Here is a 20,606-nt window from a genome sequence, read left to right as displayed (position 1 = left end):
AAAGACTAAAAAAGAATAATTTAATCAATGGAGCAGTGGCAGAGATATCCTGACTTTTAGTCCCTGTTTGCGTCAAGCTCTAAAAACACTGGATCCTACAATTCCCATAATGCAACTTGAGAGCATCTTTCATTAAATTTATCTGAAATTGGTGGAGTGCCCCTTTAAAACAAGTGTACTCTGACAGTGGCAAAAATCCAGTTATCATAAATGAACTCACAAGAACAAGAATGAACTTTGAATGTTGAATATGCTGGCAAAATGGCTACTTCTGTCCACTTCTACTACTACTACCACTAAGAGGATAAACTACATACAAGCAAGAGCTTCTCTTTCTGTTATGTGTATTATCATTATGGATTCATCTGACGTATAGTTTTTCTCTTCAATCGTTTCTTTTATAAAATGTTTCTTCCAGAAAATGTCAGAAAATAATGGAAAATGTTCATCACCATTCCCCAGAGTCCAGGTCTTAAGATAACTTGTTTTGTCCAGTTAATACTCCAAAACCCAAATAAAGTATACAAATACATATATATATATATTCATTATTACTGTTTTACTTTAACTACTTTTTTAATTTGATTAACTTTACCTTTTTATTTTGTTTTTAACTATTATTTAACTTTCTTCCTCTTTTAAAATGTATTTTAATATTTTAACTTGTTTAAACTGTCGGCTCTTTACTTGTTTCATTTGTAAAGCACTTGGAGCTGGATTTTGTGTGTGAAAGGTGCTACACAAATAAAGTGTATTATTATTATTACATTTAAATTGATATCAAACATATATAATAAATCCTCACATATGAAAACATTTGAATGTTTGCTTGAAAAATAAATCAATCTACTGTTAGATCAATCGATGAATCATTTTACCACTACTAGGACTCCATACAGATCCTGGGGTACATGTAAACCCACCGACATATTTGATATTAATGGACTTGCTCTGTTTTTCTTTCACATATATTTAATACTTTCTAATTGCAAATTACCGACAATACATACTGGTATATTTGTTTTCATACCAAAATGTCCTGCAGAAAATGACTGACTAAATGTGCGTGACTGAAATTCGGGCCAGTGAATGATCTTCCCAAATATAGACGATCTATCGCACAACGCCTTGACGTGTCATCAGGGACAGTGAGGGAAGTTTCCGATCTTGAAATGTCTCTAGTTTGAAACAGGCAACATGTATGAAATTGAGTAATATTTTTTTTGTTAGGAATCATGTCCCTGCTGCAGCGTGTCGGCAGGTCAACATGCAGTGGAGAAGACATATCACTGGCCTCGTTTTTAGCGTCGTTTTCGTTCTATCATATTTCACGAATAAGGTGAGTGTTGAGGGGATTGAAATCGGAAAGCCACTAACGTTAGTTTTAAGACGAGGTGGTTTGGCGTTCACTCCAAGTAAGAACCACATTATTTCTCATAGTATTTCTTAAAAAATAGGCCACTGTAAGACTTTTATCCATTAATTCATAACCAGTACACTAGATTATTAGATATTTCGCAGCATACAAGCGAAGGAATCGAGCGCAAGTCTCCATCTGAAGTCCTGTACATTTACCCGTGTAGAGAATGTGACTTATTCCTTTGAAATTTGCGCTGAATTGCAATGTTACCCTCATCGTCAGTAATAACCATTAAGTGAACATGGCTTCACCCTGTTCGAATTGTTGTTACTCATCAGGCAGCACTATCAACAAAACCTGAACTCTTGTTTTGGTAGAAAACAGTTGCAAGAAATGAAAACGAACACGTTGACTGAATGAATGTTGTTGGATGTACAGTATGCCGAATCGAAGAGTGAATCCCACCAATAATAATAATAATAATAATATATTCAGAGGTGTGTTATACTAAATAAGTGCTTTTGCAGATAGTTAGGGACACACTAGAATTTTTAAAGGGGTTCTGTGTAACTGGTGGAGCATCTCCTGGTGTCAGAACGATAACTTGTAAAAGTTACCAGTGACCTGAATTATATATATATATTTATTTTCTTTCTTCTTTTTTTTCAGTTTGTCCTGTCAGTGTTAAAATTCACCTATCCAACCTTATTTCAAGGGTGAGTATCTGAAGGTAAATACTTTATGTGGAACCTCTTCATGTTTTATCCTTTAAATTCAACACTTGGAATGGTCTTAAAGGTCAAATGTTGCTCTTGAGAGAAATAGTTCATAAGTATTAAAAACGTGTAATAGAAAAATTCTTAAAGAACTTAAATCTTGATTGTTATACCTATTACAAATGATGTCTTGTGTGCACCTTATGAAATGAAATGCAAACTTCGTACCCGAACCTGCTGTTTGTGTTTGCTAACCTGACATAAGTGCTTATTTCCAGATGGCAGACATTTATCGGGGCTGTCCTGCTTCTACTCTCTGGGAAGCTGGGATTGGTGGAAATGAGCCGCATCACCAGGTACTTTTCATATACTACTGTAGGCTTCATACTCGACTGTTTTCAGTGGCTGCCAATGAGCAGATGGATTATTAAGAGCTCACTTTGGTATGTTTTAATGTTTTGTTACAGATCAGCAGCTCTTTCCTGGCTTCCAGGCTCCCTCCTGTTTGTTGGAAACATATATGCTGGTTCCAGGGCCTTATCATGCATAGTATGTCATGTAACCTACCACCTTTTAGATGTAGTATCTTTTCAGTTACACTAACTGTATCCTAAATAATAGATTGCTCCCTTGCTCATTATAGGTGGGAGGTGGGTTCTCTTACTCTGACAACACTGATGAAGTCATTTTTTCTTTTTCTCTGTCCAGGACATTCCTTTCTTCTTTACTCTTCAGAATTCCTCTCACGTTGTTAGTTGCATAATCTCGATGGTCTTCCATAGAGAGGTAAGAGCCTGCACCCGCCCGCTGTATGTGAATATGTGCAGTTATGTGCAGTACATTCCCTTTGTACTCCCTCATCTTATTCACTGGAAGCAAATGGAGGAAAATGAAAGGAAAAGGAGTCACCACTGCTTCATGACTTACTACTCTATCTTGTACAAGCTTGAACCATCACCGTGATATATCTCAGTCACTAAAATGTGCTTTGATCTCTCTTTAACAGAAGGCTCAATGGCTGAAGTTGATCAGGTTTGTGCTGTAATACAGTTAGTTTGTATCACGGATCATCGTGTCAAGATGGAATGGAACTGTACAGATGTTTTTCATATGTCAAGTACATGAAGGTTGTTGGAGATAATACAAGGAAATACACTACAGTTCAGTTCTCCCATGAAAGGAGCATACTTACTTAATTAATTTAATTACTTAATGGTGATTATGTTGATAAACGTAATAAATAAACCCATGAAGTGCTTTTCTAGTTCTGGATCAGCAATAAAACAGTCAATATAAATGAAAGCAAGATTGCATTCAAAAACGTGATTACATCTGTAAATGTGCGTCTTCTTCTTGTAGCATATGCTTCATGCTGCTCTCAGCCATAAACCTGCCCCGCTATGATCCTCAGGTAATAATTCATAATCATCAAATGGTGGTTTTCTCATTACAATGCTATCATTTCAAACCATTCTATCAGTTACTATACTTTGGGAGTGTTTTGGGGTCATTTGTTACAACAAATTTACTCTGTTTGCATGTTTGCCTATTTTGCAGTTTAAGTACAGTTGTTACCTGTGGGCTGTCGGTCATCTGATATGTGTTGGTAAGTCTAAGAATATACAGAGATTCTACACCGTCAACCGTAATAGCTCAAGAGTTACATAAAGAGAAGAACAGCGGCCCGAGGTTTGAGCCTTGAGGGACACCACAGATCATTGAAAGAAACAATCCAGATTAGAAGGATCAGTGGTGTCAAAGGATGTATTTAAGATGATATCCCATCAAAATATGTATTAACCAGGAGTCATCAGAATCAGTTTTCACCCTGAAAGTGATATACTAGATTTTTTTTCCCGTCTGATGTTCTGCTTATCGCCAAAAAATATCTTGAAAACAAGGAATGATGAAATACTGTAGGTTTGAAGTGATGTGAGAGCTCACATGAGATGTTCTGATAGAAAATATAAGAATTTTTCAGGTGCATACAGGGTGTTTCAAGTTCACAACAAACCCAGTAATTTGAGGTAAGCATAAGCACAATGGTATACTGTTGATAATAGTAGAAAGCACTTTGCTTCATAGTGTGTTCCTTATTTGTGCCTGTTTTGTGACGTTTTCATTGTAGTGACCTTGAACAACAGTGCATTAACTACTTGTTCAGGTAAGAATACATCATTCTAATAACTTTATCTGATACATAATAAGCACAAGTCACTTTAATTTATGGATGGAACTCATTTAACTGTGTTTACATGTCCCAAGAAAGTTGTACAATGTCTTAAATGATCTAAACTCAAATTTCAAAAGGTTTTGAACACAACTGGTACGTGTAGGACCTGTAAACCTATATTCATTTCATGATTTATTTATTTCAGTTGAGAAATGAACTGCCTTTCAGAAAGGTTTACAAAACTGTAATCTCAAAACAACTTGACGCAACATGTAGATGGTCCATGTAGAAGGAGCACGATGAGTCAGTTAGCAAGAAAACTCCGATCCCTTCTTTTCTATTAAGTCGCACACAGCTAAATCCTAATATAGCAACAGAAAGGCCGGAGGAACAGCCCGTCATTACAGTTGAGTGGTGTTAAAGTTCATGTGCAGGAATCAGGAACTACATATAAATAGCTTAGTTGCTGACAATATTCTGAGTAAATTTAATTACTTATTACCTCTTTTAATGAAGTGATTGTAAAAAGTTATTTGCTTGTGTATCCAGAAAAGCTGTAGAGATACTGAGTTATACATAGTAAATTGAATTATTTGTCATAGGACAAATGGAACATATCAGGACTCATTTTTATTTTACATTAAGATTAATTTCAGCTTTTCCTGCCTCTACATAACAGTGTACTGCTGCTGGCCATTGCTGCTCACCCAACAGGTATGCATGCCACTGTGCAGATGTTGCATATTTCTTATGTGGTATCAACACAAAGTAGACTTTGTTCCTAGAATTGTATCCAAACATTTATCTCTACTTTATTTTTTGATTTTTTTTACAGTAGTAGTGTATTACGTTGTAGAGCATGGTCTGCTGTGTTGTAACTCTGTCGTCCCATGGCAAACGTTTAAAGAATATCTACATTTTTACCTTGCTAACAGATCATTGTCCCTCTACAGGTGACCTCACTGGTGCCCTGCAGTTCCCGTCCCTTCAGTCCCACACATTTCACTGTGGTTGCTGTGCCAGGTGAAAGCTTTCAGTCCATGGACACTTATTTTGTAACCACTGTATATTGAATAGAGCTACCTAAATAGATTTTGTCATTTTGAACAATGGCTCAGCCAAGTAATCTTCTAAGTTAATGTGTGAAGCAGCACTAGTATAGAATACATTGTACAATATCAAAGTAGAACATGTTTTCGGTGTCAGTTGTCATTTGAAGCAGAGCCCAGACTGTCAATGTAACCTTGTGGGATATCAGATCAAGTCCACAACAACATGAACAGTTAACTATTTATAACATTTGGAAGCCTACAGATACAGTATTATAAGTAGATCTGTGTCCTAGTAATGTGGGCCAGTATCAACAAGGCTTGGCACAAGTCTACAAAGTACTTCTATCAGCCATTATCCTTTTAAAGGTTTTAATTTTTATCTTAGAAATTCAATTTTATTGTCTGTTTTCAGCATGATTACTCACCTCATAGTTCATTGTCTCATTTGACAGTGCACTGCTGGGGTTTTTGTTGCTGTTGGCCACAGTCAAACTGCAAAGTGGATTTTCCCTCAAGCACTTTGGGGTCTGGATTTTTTTGTCCAAGGTGATTGTTTATCATTTTTCTACATTCTTTTTCAAATTTAAGTTTAACAGTATTTCTGGTGGCATTAGTAGCATCATAATTCACACAATAAAAAGACAGTGAATTGTAATTCTTAAAATGATTATTTGAAACTGACCAACGGTTTAACAAGAATACAGATTATTTTGCTATCCTTTCCTTCCAGATTACTGCCATGTCTCTCTCCCCATTTATTTTCTACATGGCCATTAATACTCCAGCTCTTATTTGGTAAGTACCTCACCTGCCTATTTTAGGCACGGAAGTGTATAAATAATTAAGGAATGTTTTTCATGTCAACTGTCATAGGTTTTATGAGTTTGTCCTCTATATTTTGCACCGGAACTAGATGGGTAATTATCCAACCATTGATGATTTCCACGACTTTTCTTGTTTGGATGCAGTGTGGTCGTCAGTCACGTTGGAGAGGCCCTGCTGGTGTATTCTGAGAGAGAAACTCAGTTGTGATGAGAACATTGTAGCTCTCCAGATTAACCCGCAACTCGTGCTTCCTAAAGAGATTCTTTTTCTAGAGAAAGTATTATATTTTTGTAATTTCTCATCTGTGCGCTGATTATCTGCTGACCAAATAAAATTCTTTGTGTACATATTTTGCTTGCAGTGTGTTCTTCGTAATTTAGCAAACCACAGTGACATTTGTGATCTTATTAAATCTCACCGAACGAAGAACTGCAGCATTTGATGAGGTAAAGCTAAGTGGATTTCTTGTTGATGGTGTAACTTGGGTCATTTACATCACTTCATAGACATGCAGTTGATTTTTATTTATCCAAACACATCCCAAGTATACTCACTATCTACAAAAACAAACCAAACACAAACCAGTCAAACAGTCTGTACATACAGACTGCACATTCAAATTATAAATGTAAAACTGAAACAAAAAAAGGGAACAAGGGTCAACATTCTTAATAAGGTCACTGTATGAAACAGCTTCATTGCACTCCCAGTGCAATATTAACACAGTACCAAGCCTGTTCTTCATATACTGTCATTTGTTTCTGTAAATGGGACAATTCAAACTTTCCTTCTATAGAGACAAACGTCCATTTTTAGCTCTTCGGCTTTGGGGAGAATAAAGCATTGAATGGTTGTCTTCTGCGAGGACGTGCCTGTGGGTTCTTCTCTTCCTTGATATAACCTAGAAGAGAAATTATGTGTTCATGAGAGCACTATGACATCTATCTATATGTATTTTTCCATGTCATTATGGGATGCCGTAACACCGAAGACATTGTAAGAATAACAGTTTATTGATCTCTGTGAGGAAATGGGTTCAAATATTCTGCTAATGCTTTACCAACACGGTTAAACAAAAAAGTAAAACATTGTTGAATTACCTCTTTCGATACATGTTTGAGTTGATGGGAATCCAACTTCCCAGAAGTTTTCAGGAGTACAAGGAGGAATATACAGAAATCGGTGCCTCGAGCACGCAGACAACTTTTTCTGTTTTTCCTCCTCTGGGAGATGGGTGTAATACTGTTGGAAACAAACATCCTTAAAATAGGATCAGTGTTCAAACATGTTGGTCAGCTTTATGATCAAAATACTTACAATTTCACATTCTTTGCAGGTAGTGCCCTTGAGTTTTCTTCTCTCGTCTTTCTTGCGAACCACAGCCACATGTGCAAATGTTGGGTGTCTAATCCAAAAACAGAAAATGTAGCTTGTGGGATATTGACTGGAATCTACTGATGTGAAAAAACATTTCCACCGGGGTCCACCTGATCATCCAAGCACATCTTTAATGAGTCGTTAAAGTAGTACAGCATGCTTTTTATTTTTATGTCTGCACATTTTTCTGCATAAAATATCCCCAAAGATGTTGATCGGTGTTGATCCCAACAAACACAATCGGTAATTTCTTACCGTGCTTTGTGCTCTTTACTTTGGCTCGTAGTGTTTTCAGGAGGATCTTGTTCTAATTTGGGAGATAAAATTTAGAGTTGAATTTAAGAACTGACATCCAATATCAAACACAGAAATACTGGTCAAATTACATGATGACAAACAGTTGGGGGGGGTTTATATAAAAGCCTACCATCGTCGTCCTCTTCTTCTCCTTCGTCATCATCATCATCACCACAGGGTTGACTCTGGCCTAAGTGTGAACCGTTGTAAGACTGGTACTCCCCGTAAGCTGTTGTGTCAAACATCATATCCAAACTGTCATTTGCCTTCTCGCCTAGTCCTTGAAAAGCAGACAGATAAAGTTGTTAACATTTTTATCACAGCACACACACACAGATACATATATATATATATATATATAAATAAATATAAAAATAAAAGTGCTATCAATTGCTGCATATAAGCCCTATTAGCATGTGTTAATAAGCAATCATTCTAAAAGTTGTGGTTTATATTCACCAGACACACTGTCCCTTCTGTCCCGTGCGTTATCTCCCCGACACTGGAGTAAGCTGTGACTGACCCAAGTGCAGTCGGTATCTACCAATTCTCCATGACACTGTTCTTCCTTTTGCTAAAAGATAAACATAGAGATACAGATAACCAGTCTGGTGTAAGAGACTCCATCTATCCAATATATCCAGATGAGTATATCCAAATAAACATCAGCGACAAGATATCACTTATACACAACACAGATTTCCAATTTCCTGTTTCTTTATGTAAATTCATGCTCATATGTAGTCTAAAATATCATGACACGTCAATCAGAAAAAAAATACATTAGCAAACAGAAACAGTGGTCACAGGTTGACACTCTCCAGCTGGCCCGATATTTGCTAAATGATACAACAAGTTAAACAGTGTTTAAGTTGAGTGAACACTTCCGACATTTTGACAGGCACAGGAACCCAGTGTGACTGTACCTCGTCTCCTCTCCACTCAGTGTCATACATGGACAGCGCGAGCGCAGGGTCAATGCTCCACATGGGCTCCACTTTGTGCTTCCTTTCAGCTGAGAGAGCAGAGTTAGTGCGGTCACATTAAATTCAACTGATAACTATAAAAGAAATTCTTAAAATTTACAACAGTCAGCCTACAACCAGGAAGTAAGGAGTCCTTCAAATGATGTGCATTGCAAAGGCCATCGAACAAGGCCAGCAACAGGACAGAAAACTCACCATCTTTTCCTTCAGGTTGGTGATATGAGGCATTCAGATCCTGCAGCGGGTTTCCTTTCTTCCTCACACCGCCCTTGTTTGCTTCTCCTTTAACATTTGGCTTCTTGAAAGCAGGACTTATACAGGAAACATTCTGCCTTTGGTTGAAAGTCCCATTTGGTGGTGACTGAACCTGTTAAATGTTAAAGGAATCGCATGACATTTTAAACCCATATGGAGGAATTATTCTGTCCTACTTATCTTGCTTTTTTTCTTTTTTGTTAACAGCTGAAATGTCACTTCTATAAATAGAAGTGTCTTTTTTTTGGTGGATCAAAGAATGATAGCCAGGACACTAGATTTGGTCAGAAAATTGTGCTGCTATTCATCGTGTCTCTTCTGACACGCTGCTTTCTCCAACACACACGTTCATACAAGCCTTTTGGACATAGCTCTAACCTTGCTGTCCAATGGCTCCTTCTTGAAGCTTTGATTGCTTAAAGGTGTGGAGGTTCGTTTGATCAGTTCAGGTTGTATGTGTTTGCTTTCCCTCTGTTTGTCCACCCCTTTCTGGAATCCTTGTTTCTCCTCCTCTTGCACCTCTGGCTCACTTTCCTCCTTCTTCCGTTTTGCTTTGTTAATGGAGCCATTCTCTGAAAACCGTTTGACACGTGGGATAAGTGATGGGGACCTTTCTGTGGTCGAGTCTGGACTGTGGATCAGCGTGGATGAAGGGGAGGAGCAAGGCAAGTAAGGCCTGAAGGCAGAGAAACAAATATTATTATTATTGGGATGTTTTTTGCTTGACAGCATGAATAAAGGACAAAATTCAGTCAAAATAATCAGGAAACAGCTAAATGAGAGAAACTGAAGTTAAACCCTTAAAAACATGGTGGTGTTGTATCGTCGCTAGCAGAATGACATAAATTATCATTCACTACATATGGAATATGTAAATGTATGTCTCATGATACTGTCACGATCGTCAGCAGATGAATATGTCTATAACTGTTGTCATCCTTACTTTAAACGAATGTCATACTTCCAGGGAGATTTTGAGCTGCATTGCTGGCCTGCGGTTGTCTCAGTTTTCTAAGAAAACATAACAAGGAAAAAAAAAAAAAAAAACATTTATTCAAAGAGCTAAGTGAGTTTTAATACCTGTGCTAAGATATTATTCTTCAGTTCACACAGTGAATTTTCTGCAAAACAAAGAATATGGTTATAGATGTGAAAGATGAGTAACATTTTCAGGATTTGTTTCTAACCTGCTCACTTTGTGTATGAGTGGCTATACTAAAATAGCTGAAGGTGCATATGGGTTCAATCTTTTGGACCAATCTTGTGTGCAGTCCTATGGAAAAAGTTCAATGCCCGACACCAGTTGTTAACTAACGTAAGGCACCTGCTTTTAGACAGGATTTCTCAAATATTTATTGTATCTCTGATATCTTTACACCTGTATGAAGCCTGCCTACCATGTGAGGCTTGTCAAGAAGTTCAAGGCCACAGGTTTCTGCTATCGCGTCTTCCAGATTTAGATTCACATCATCTGAAACGAGACCCAACAGTCACAACACCCTTACACATCTCACAATTAGCAACTTTGCACATATGGCAACTGAAAATGTTCATTCTTCTTAAAACTAAAATACCCAGAAATAGTGTCAAACAAGAAAAGAAAAATGCAAAAAGTATGATCATGTCTACCACCCCTGCCAGTCTATGATGCGTCATATCAAGTGAAATCAAAGGGATGGATTCATATGCAAGAGGCAGTATTGTATAGTAATTTTGAGTTTTCATTCATCAGTCCTCTGAGTAAAGTTGGCCGTACCTACCACCAGAATTTAATCTGGGGCTACAGGGTGAATTTACAGCCACACCTCTTTCTGCGCAGCCCCACTCTGTGAATTAGGCTGATATGATCGGTGTGTTTGTGTAGATAAATGTTGCCCAGTGCTCATTTCAAGGAACACACAGATTCTAATTGAAGGAAATAAATATGGTTTCCAATTCCTGTTTTTTTTTAGAAACCACAAGTAGTCTTCCTGTTTTTACATTTCTTCATTCTAAAATAATGATGATATAATAGGAGTACAATAGATGAAGTCATACTTGAGATTTGGGAAGTGTCCAATTCACATGTGTTGGGTACAAGCACTTCTGCTCTTCCAGGATTCTTTGTAACATCATCAGGCTCCTTATTCAGTTCTTAAAAATGAACAACACATTAGAAGACTTGGTGCCTTCAGACAAGTGATTCAGATAACAGAAATGGGCATTACAAAGTCTGAAAGTTACTTTATAGCAGACTGACCGTTGAAGAGTGAGTTGTTAGACTGTGGTCGAGGCATCTCTGCATAGCGAACGTACTTAATTTTGTCGATATTTTTACGTTTCTTCAGTTTGTTTGCTACGGGCAGTGAGCTTGGCAGGATTGGTGAGTCTGGGATGATGCCTTCTTCTTGTTCCGGAGATGAGGCCTGCTGGGTCTCTGAGCTGAGAAAAACAACACCTGCACTGGTTAACTGGGAACTGAAACTTCACTATAAATGCTTATTCCTGTGCAGAACACCACAGCGTTTTTAAAAACTCACTAAGCTTGAAGCCAAAAATCTGTCCTCCCATAGAGACACTTGAAACCTGACTTGAAGTCAGTGAAAAAGTGAAACCACTATGGTGTATGTTTTGGCTGCAAGACCTACAGTATTTGTAGTAGCAGCTTTTACAGAAAAAACATTTTTCATTCATTTCAACATTTTTACAATGTCAAAGAGAACATAACATGACTAACACATGTTAGAGAGCTTACCAAGACATTTTTAATTTTTGAAGTTCTGCATGTAGTTTTCTGTTTTCATCCTCAAGGCTGTTTCTTTCATTCTCTGGGGAACAAATGACATACAACAATTAATAATATTATGCTATTTAACATGCCAGTAGCCATATCTTGTGGTGCACTGGTATAGCCAATATAGAAACATAATATCCAGTAGTAATAAATGTAATTGGGTTCTCATGAACACAGGCCGGTCTATATTTAAACAAGATTAAGAGTCTACAGCCATGCTAGCGGCTCCATGAGGCTGTATTTAGGCACAGCGTTGCTTTGAGCTAAATGCTAATGCTTGCATGCTAACATCCTCATAATCACAATACTAACATGCTGATGTTTACCATGTTCACCATCTTAGTTTAGAGTGTTAGCATGCTAACATTTGCTAATTAGCACTAAAAACAAAGTGTCGCTGAAGATGATAGGAACGTCATTAGTTTTGCAAGTATGTGTATGTCATAAACACAAAGTATTGGCCACATTCAAATTTTGACTTGATGATGGGGTAGAGGAAAAGTTAAAGGATTACCAAAGTTATTAGGATTCATTGTCTGTATAAACTTTCATTGCAATCCATTCAATTGTTGTTGAGATATTTCAGTCTGGATCAAAATGATGGACCAAACTGACAGACTGACAATGCCATCTCTAGAGCCATGCTGCTGGCATGGCGAAGAATGCAAGCCTAAGAACACTTGATAGGCTATACATTGAATAAATAAAAGGCCAGTTAAGGGCCTAATTAACATCGTAATAAAATAAGATGACTTGCATGTTTTCTTCTGCATTACAGTACGTATCACAATAAACTACAAACTACAGTTTTGAAAGATTGATGTTACTGCAAACGCATAATCTTTTTGAAATCTTTTCTAAGCGGTTCACTTATTATCAAAGTGCTTGAAGCATCTGGATTAAGTGTATGAGCAGACCATAAATGCGTTCATTCTTTTTTATAACAGGGAGGGCGTTGAGCTGCAGTTAGTCACCGCTCTGTCTCTCAGTGGAATAATAAGAACAATGAGTAAACTCACTCAGTTTGGCAATGAGGCGCAAATTCTGATCCTGGTTATTTTTCAGGTTCTCCCCTAAGATGGCACATCGATCACACTCTCCCGCACGGAGCCTAGAATTAGTGAACATAGTTGTTGGTCTTTGTAACACACTGTTTCAACAAAGTTAACCTGTTGTAGAGGAAGTTACCTTTCCTCCAGGAGACTGATGGCATCCTGAAGGGTTTTGTTTTGCTCCTTCAGCTGCTGGTTGCGACTGTGAAACACCTCAAGTCTCTGAGCATCTCTGTAGAAAACAAATTCAATAACAGGTCACTACATTTAAATATTCCCAAATACTTTTCTAAAGCCAGGATCAAAAATACTCACGTTATTATCGTCATCATTATTATATTTTAAAAAGGTAGTGACACAGTATACTCACAAACAGCGCTCCTTTTTCAACTTGCTCACTTTTGCCTCCAGTTCTAAAAACAGCAACAAATGTAATGTTGAAGAGCATAAAACTAAAAAACCTAAAATAGATTTCATTTTAGTACCTGACTTCAGTATAACCTACACGAACCCTTAAGGAAAATCACTTTATGTCTACATACAGTTCATGATGGGTCAGTTTACCTTGAAGTGCATTCTCGTGGCACACTCTGAGCTGCCTCCATAAATCTTCAAAGAGGTCAGCTGGTTTGGGTGTTCTGCTGCTCTGTACTGGGCTGCTCATCCTCCATTCATTGCTAAAAGCCAGCCAGTTCTCCTACTACCTGCCAACACTACCTGGGGGGAAAAAAACTGAAAAATGTTTATCACATATTTCTGTATTCATTTATGATTCAATTCACACACGTAGGTCTCTAAATGTAAAATACTATTACATTAAGCTACACGCTCAGCCTTATTTCAGTCCAGTCAATCCAGCTACAACTGTTTATAATGAACATTCACAATATTTTGGCCAATATCCTTCACACCCTTTTTCCTTCCTTGTGTTATGTAACGTTAACGTTATATATAACGTATAACGTTATATTTGCTTGGCTATGAACGGTGAAATCCTTTTTCATTTTAGTTTTCGTTTATCGGTATCCCCAATTTGTGCCTCTCGTGTATTATAACCTAAGTTAACTACAATATATTGAGAACACTGAAAAGTAGGAAAACTCACAGCTAACTAGCTAACGTTAAATGTCCACTCGGAGGCTCGCTACAGTTTACACTCTCTACTGAGCTATTTTGAAACTGAAAACACGTTACACAAACTAACGTTACAAAACATTAGCTGCTATTTTGCTGTATTTCTCTGCTTTTAAAGTAAGCTAAACATAAATGGATCTTTTGCTCCGTCTTTAACGTTATGCGCATTTTACCACTTTAACTGGCTGTAAACAAAATAACATTACACCACAATTAAGGCTGCTGCCTGTCAAAATGAACAAGAAGAACAAGACTTACACCAACGAATCCAAGGAACACGTAGAGGTTTATAAGGGATGAAATTGTTAGGCTAACATGTTAATGTAGTAAAGTACTCCCATGTTGATAACTCCACAACAAAATCCAAATTCGCGCGCCGAATTGCATGCTGGGAAGTCGTCTTTGTTGTCTTCTTCTTCTCCTCATAATGTAGAATCTTCGACGCCCTCTACTGGTCATTTTATACAGCCACGGTGAAAACCTACAACTAAAAATAATAAACAATTTTGGCATAATTACATATTTTTAAACTATGTAGAGCTAATTGTGTCATAGCCATTTGCCGTTTTTCACAGGTAAACAGACATAACATGCTGAAGACTCCCGAGTACACTCACATACAGTAGAGCGGAGAAGTGAGGCTGTGTAATTACTCATGTGAAGACAACTCTTCCTCAAGGTCAAATCTTTTGTGATAATCAAGCACTTAACATTATATAACTGTCTGACAGGTGCAGTTCTGGGCCAAGAAGAAAATTACATAATAAGGGAAAACAAAGATTATTCTTATATTTGTTTTTATTTTTTGGTCTTTCTTTAGAATACAAAACAAGAACCAAAATCACAAAAATAACATTTACAAAACAGATTATTTAACTGAGGTGACTGAGGCAACATAGAAAAGCATGTCTGAAACAGTGATATTGGTGGGTTAGCCTGGAACCTTGAGGTAAAACAGCGAGCAATGTAAAAGGTCAGATATCTTTACCAACTGTTTTGAATTAGTGCCTTGCTTCAGTAGTGCTATTCACAAATAGAGTTTAACAATATCATGTTTTCCTAACATGGCCACAGTTAGCAAATGTAGTGCTTCAGACCTACCTAGGAACAAATTGATTACTGTGAGCTGTAGGTCGAAAATTCTAGGCATGTCGCACTATATGGCACCATTTTTAATGGTTACTATTTTAATCCTCTTTGATACACACACACACACACACACTCACATACACACACTCTCTTAACTCTTAAATGGGTGCAAATGATTTCCTCTACTTGTTCCCCACCAAGAATACTTCCGGCTAAAATAAGTGAATCGTTTTAACATTGATACCACCCAAAAAATGTTTCAAGCAGGAAACAAAAGCTGTTTCACACTTTTGGAAAAGTTGATACTCTTTTCCTTAAAAAAAAAAAAAAAAAAAAGTATGACAGGGCAGAAAAAAAAAATAAAAACACTTAGAATGATTAAAAGCTGGAATGGCCATCAGTCAGAGGCACAAACTCTAAGTCCCATCTTATTCCTAAAATGCAAAAATGGTAAGACGAAATGCATACACTGCATCACTGAGAGAAAGAATGAAAACCTAGCATCACTTACTAAAACACAAAGCAGTGAAAATAGTACAGTTTGTTCTGCACTTGTTTGTGCAGGTATGTTTTTGCATGAACAAACGTTTCTTGTCTTTTCTTCTTTCACATGTAAGACATGGTCACTGGTGATTCAGCATAGCAGATTATTACTTCTTTTTTTATTTTATTTTTTTTTTTAGTTCCTTTGGATGTGTGCCTTTTGTTGATTTTGCATCTGTCACAGCAGGTAGATTGAGCTAGCATTACTTCATATATCTATATATACACATGCATTCAACATCATATGTATTCCCCCAAACAAAAACAAAAAACAACAAAAAAAAACAAAAACAAAAAAACAATTCCAAACTCCCTTTTCACCACTTAAGAGTTTAAGCTATAAAAACCTGCATGACAGTCCACGAAAAAAAAGTTTGCATGGAAGCTTTGCTGTTTGATGTGAGATATGCAGCAGGTTGCGGAGGTGCTGGCGCTGGGGTGTGACATGGAATGCAGCCTTATTCCATTGAGAGGGGTCATGGGGGATTCTTCACCCCCTCCTATCCAAATGGGCCTCTTTCTATGTATTTGGGTTTAAGATTCACATTATGCTGGAAGAAGAGTAACTGGTTGCAGACACTGACAGGGCAGGTCTCCACCAATAGCAAAAAACACTGGAGTAGAGTGTGAATGCATATCTACCATCTTCTGACCTGCAGAGAGAACAACACGTAGAAACAGAAACTTTAAATCTGTGTGTGCTTTGCGTGAAGGTTTTAGACAGTAGAATTTAAAAGCGAGAAGGGTGATACGCTTATATAAAAACATACAACCCATATCAGACTGATATACAGCCTGCAAACACAACAACATCACTCACGCTTCTCTCTCTTCACCACTGTGGGGGCACATAGCTGTAGCTGGGTGTGCCAGGAGGCCGATATGTGGGCATCGTGACTGGGTGGGGGGCAACAGACGCTGGTGTAGGAGTTGTCAACAAAGTTCCTTGAGAAGCAAAGTGACCACAGAATGAACAACTTAAGTGTAATGTACGATATAATATACACTTTTACAACAAAGAATGGGGCCCAGATTTATTGAGATTGCATTGCAAAAGCAAACCTTCTAGTAGCTACTCTAAGAAATTTAAACAAAATAAGCTGTAAATCCTTGCAGGCAGCACAACACAAGGAGGTATAACTTCAAATTTAACATCTCTACAAAATATAAAAACTGATAAATAACAAAACAGAAACCGATGCTCACCAGCTGACATGGCCATGGTGGTGCCGGCTACCATCCCCATGGCGACACCGTTGTGGCGTGGAGGATGGATGGGTGGGGCATATATGGCTGCAGGCATCCCATTTGGCTGGACCACTGTTGTGTGATGGATAACATGAGGCGGCGCAGCATACAGCGGCTGTGTGTAGTAAGTGCCTTGTTGTTGTGAAGGTATTAGTGCCTGGATCACGGAAGAACAAAACAACATGTTACAGCTCAAAACATTAAGCTAAAACATCAAATGAGGCGAGACTTAAATCCCCACAGGGATACCGGGTCACCGCAGCAGTGACAGGATAAAGACAAGCAGCTATATCGATACAGAAATTTGAAATTTGGACCTTTGATTATAGCGCCATCTTCTGGCCAATCTGGATAATATTTTAATACCAGAACGAAGAGCCAAAAATCAGTCATCCTTCAACAACACAAATGTACTGACCTGTGCATAGGGGTTCTGTTGGGGGTAGGTGCTCCTGACCGGGTAAACAGCAGCAGCGTAGGGGTTGGGTGAGGAGGAGTATGGTGGGACAGTTCCGGTGTTGGGAGAGCAGGACATTTTGAAAGGAGTGCCTGGAGCATAGCCTGGGTGGGAGGAAGGCACTTTAAGTTAGTGCTGCTGATTATTAAATGTACAGTTACTTTCAGTCTGTGGGTGTTGTTGAAGAAATGTGCAAAGTATCGCACATCGGTTGTTACTAACTACAGCTTAAGTAAGGTTTGACTGAAACTTCGTCCTACATACTACCTGAAGAGGTGTTAAAATCCTTGCTACAGCACAGAGTTGTAAAATCTCCATTTGCCAATTTGTGTAATTTTCATACTCTGTACACAGTGCACTGCAAACACATAGTTTCAAAATACTTATCTTAATTTCCTTCTTTTTTTGTTGTTGGTGTTATTCCTCTCTCTTTTTTTTTTTTTTTTTTTTTTTTTTAATCGAAGACAAAATAAACTTTTCAGGGAAAGACTGTTTTTACTTACATGTAATTTTGAGATACTTTCATGCTTACTACAAGGTTGAACATGCTCATTTTGAAGAAGCTTAATAGCAACTGAAGCATCTGGGATTTATGAATCTTTAAAAAAAATCCATTGTTGTTGTACATATTTTTCTGATGACTACAGTAGGGTCCAGCAGGACTTCATTCTTACCACTGGGGAAGGCTGGGTTTGCTCCTGCATAGACATTGGGAGTGTATGTTGGAGCAGCTGTTGCGTAGCCAACAGGAAATCCAGCTACCATGACCAAAAAAAAAAAAAAAAAAAAAAAAAAAAAAAGAACAACAATTCAATACTTTTCTTGATTTCAGGATATTTTCTTGTAGTTAGGACATTTGCTGAAACCATTACACATCAACACACACAATTACCTGGGTAGCCTATACCCTTTGTATTGGTAAAGGGGACCCCTGTTGACGCAGGGTTGTACACTGGATTCATTATGGTGGCCTCCTCACAGATGCTGCAAAGAAAGAAGCATAGACCATGTGAATTTCAGAGCATGCAAAGATCACCTGGGTAAATCTAGTACAGATTCATGAGCCAGCGGACAGCTGTCCATAAACCAGACTGCTCCAAAAGCATTCTATACTGTATCTTCTGCGGTTGAGACCGAGCAAAGCATGCAGGAATGCAGACGTTCCCCCAAAGCTGCTGATGGATAAAAGTGCCAAATGACTGGTCCATATGAGGATATTGACTGAGAAAAGATTCTCTTATATCTTTCCACAAAACCATAACACTTCACACATGCGTGTGCCTTTTTCCACACATGTAAGTTCTATGCTCCATCAGCTAAAACTCTACTCATTGAAGTAGCTCTCTCTAGTGGACCAATATGTATTACATCTCTCATCATTTATCCCCCCCAAAAACTACTAAAATCTTTATGGTCCAGGGACCAAATAATGCACCATGGCAGCACTTACTATAGTCAAGTCTTGACACTTTATTAATTAGAATGGTTAAAGCGAATATGATTGATTATCTGGTGAGAACAGCAGTGAGGACTGCCAGTGGCTTATATGAGATGACCTTGCTAGGTCATAGCCACAACAGATATTCACTTTTCTTTCTTTATCTTTCAAGTGCTGTCCACACATACTCATAACTGGAATGCCAACATTTTGTGGGAGCTGGTCTCATGTTTTACATAATATACATGATTTAACATGGTGCAGTACTAGATGTGGACCTGAGTTTAAATTCCTGTCTTTTTAAACAAAGAATGAGCACTCCCATCCCATAAACATCTTACTGGTTTTGTGTTCCTCCACTTCACTTCCACTGTCATGTGGCATTCTATCCCAAACAATGTATAGAAAAGCTGAAATCTATCCCTTGTGACACATGCATTTTCAAACATTTCGCAAAACACAATCTTATAAATTTATTCTTTCATATTTCAGACATACTTTTCAACGGTTATACAACTTTCTTAAATTACAATACCAGAGGAAGCCTTGACTTTTGCTCCACATGATGCTCATTAGTTGAAAAAAAAAAAAACAGCTATGTCTCTGTGCTGCCCTCTAGCGGTTGTCCAACTACCATTACATCACTTCCCAAGTCTGCTCAGGCAAGGATCATTTAACAGTGAATGAAACGCACCACATCAATACTTCATTTTATATACACAATAAACCCACTGTTGTCGCGACATGTTCCTAGTGTGAGTAGAATATTCGCATTAGCAGTTATGGAGAGAGAATTACAAACCCAAATCAATTGTATATGGCCTGACTTGTTAAGGAAACCAAGGAAACCACAGGGCAGAGCATAACCTGACATCTTTAACAAATCTTAATCATCTCTTTTTCAAATTGAAAAACAGGCTACATCCAAAACAGTGATAATTCAGCTACATCAAAGATTTTAGTATTGATGCTTCTCATTTTCTTCTTCCACTAAAACACAGTGTGTCAGAGTGTGAAGCAATTTAATAAGTTAATGATTTTTTATTATTTTTTAACACAGTGCTGCAGGGTGGTTCGCTTGTAAGCTTGTTTCCAGTAGGTCTTGATAATTACGAGGTGTTCATATAGGCTATTTTCTTAAAAAGGTGACGTTAGACATGTTGCCTGCAAAAATAAAGATGGCAACCTTTTAAGTGGAAGAATTTGGAAAGGTGAACGTAAACGCAGCGGGGCTTTGTTATCATTAGCTAGCTTAGCTCACAAGCATCAATAGCTGCACAACCTGCAGTTGGCTACGCGTGTTTGTCATTGCAGGTTCGTTTCGATGTCAAGGCTGACCGGCTAATCATCTGTCTGACCGTGCAAAACCACTGGACTGTGCCCGGACAGCAGCCAGATGAGGACAGCTTGTCAACAGGCCGCATAGCACAGGACCCCGGACAGCTGTGGTCTGCAGTGACGCATGTCCCAACACTACAACTAACACACAAATCTTCTTATCTAGACAGTAACCAACAAAAACTTACTGGTAACTGTTTTAGCCGTCTGTTAGTCCCCTCCTTTGGTCTTCTGGTGAAAAATAAAATTAAGCTAGCTGGTGTTTTGCTCCCAGATGCTTTGCTGAACTCTTTTGAGCACACTGCGTCACTTCCGTGTAGTGTCACGTGGTCTGCGAAATATTATAAAATATAAAATATTACACTTTGCTTTATCAGGAAACCAATGTTCTTCTTGTACTGTGTATTTCTTTGTCTTTATACACCAAAGCATTTTTATTTTTTATTTTTCTCAATATAAACCCAATCTCTAAAACGATTATGAATCCAACTAA

General features: G+C 37.9%; 3 protein-coding genes across 8 annotated transcripts; 1 reads left to right on the top strand and 2 right to left on the bottom strand.

The window, feature by feature from the left end:
• Positions 1–1,115: 1,115 nt before the first annotated feature.
• LOC122866638 (transmembrane protein 241) lies at positions 1,116–6,475 on the top strand. 3 transcript variants are annotated; one of them, XM_044176554.1, is made up of 15 exons: positions 1,116–1,339; positions 2,030–2,076; positions 2,355–2,432; positions 2,544–2,625; positions 2,785–2,862; positions 3,083–3,108; positions 3,436–3,487; positions 3,634–3,682; positions 4,058–4,103; positions 4,205–4,240; positions 4,929–4,963; positions 5,203–5,272; positions 5,754–5,847; positions 6,032–6,096; positions 6,248–6,475. In XM_044176554.1, exons 1-15 carry the CDS (start codon positions 1,202–1,204, stop codon positions 6,312–6,314), a joined length of 963 nt encoding a protein of 320 aa, XP_044032489.1. In that variant the 5' UTR covers positions 1,116–1,201; the 3' UTR covers positions 6,315–6,475. The 3 variants fall into 3 exon arrangements, with proteins under 3 accessions (XP_044032489.1, XP_044032492.1, XP_044032491.1); XM_044176557.1 differs by having other exon boundaries at positions 1,117–1,339; positions 6,215–6,475; XM_044176556.1 differs by having other exon boundaries at positions 1,118–1,339; positions 6,270–6,475.
• On the bottom strand, positions 6,269–14,410 carry rbbp8 (retinoblastoma binding protein 8). 4 transcript variants are annotated; one of them, XM_044176551.1, is made up of 19 exons: positions 14,259–14,410; positions 13,431–13,579; positions 13,237–13,279; positions 13,003–13,098; positions 12,834–12,925; positions 11,776–11,848; positions 11,281–11,462; positions 11,079–11,174; positions 10,439–10,512; positions 9,985–10,052; positions 9,420–9,717; positions 8,982–9,153; positions 8,727–8,815; positions 8,260–8,374; positions 7,931–8,080; positions 7,759–7,810; positions 7,444–7,531; positions 7,227–7,368; positions 6,269–7,027 (listed from the first exon to the last, which is right to left on the bottom strand). In XM_044176551.1, the coding sequence occupies exons 2-19, from the start codon at positions 13,528–13,530 to the stop codon at positions 6,939–6,941; spliced, it is 2,019 nt and encodes a 672-aa protein (XP_044032486.1). In that variant the 5' UTR covers positions 13,531–13,579; positions 14,259–14,410; the 3' UTR covers positions 6,269–6,938. The 4 variants fall into 4 exon arrangements, with proteins under 4 accessions (XP_044032486.1, XP_044032485.1, XP_044032487.1 ...); XM_044176550.1 differs by having other exon boundaries at positions 13,431–13,583; positions 14,259–14,409; XM_044176552.1 differs by having other exon boundaries at positions 13,431–13,598; positions 14,259–14,392.
• A 370-nt stretch (positions 14,411–14,780) lies between these two features.
• fam168b (family with sequence similarity 168 member B) lies at positions 14,781–20,458 on the bottom strand. Its single transcript, XM_044176559.1, has 7 exons — positions 20,302–20,458; positions 18,230–18,321; positions 18,012–18,095; positions 17,299–17,441; positions 16,839–17,037; positions 16,453–16,577; positions 14,781–16,285 (listed from the first exon to the last, which is right to left on the bottom strand). Exons 2-6 carry the CDS (start codon positions 18,297–18,299, stop codon positions 16,465–16,467), a joined length of 609 nt encoding a protein of 202 aa, XP_044032494.1. The 5' UTR covers positions 18,300–18,321; positions 20,302–20,458; the 3' UTR covers positions 14,781–16,285; positions 16,453–16,464.
• Positions 20,459–20,606: the final 148 nt, after the last annotated feature.

This window comes from Siniperca chuatsi, linkage group LG19, assembly GCF_020085105.1.
Source record: "Siniperca chuatsi isolate FFG_IHB_CAS linkage group LG19, ASM2008510v1, whole genome shotgun sequence".
Taxonomy (NCBI): domain Eukaryota; kingdom Metazoa; phylum Chordata; class Actinopteri; order Centrarchiformes; family Sinipercidae; genus Siniperca; species Siniperca chuatsi.
The sequence above is the reverse complement of the archived record's forward strand: the minus strand, read 5'-3'. Positions and strand labels throughout refer to the sequence as shown.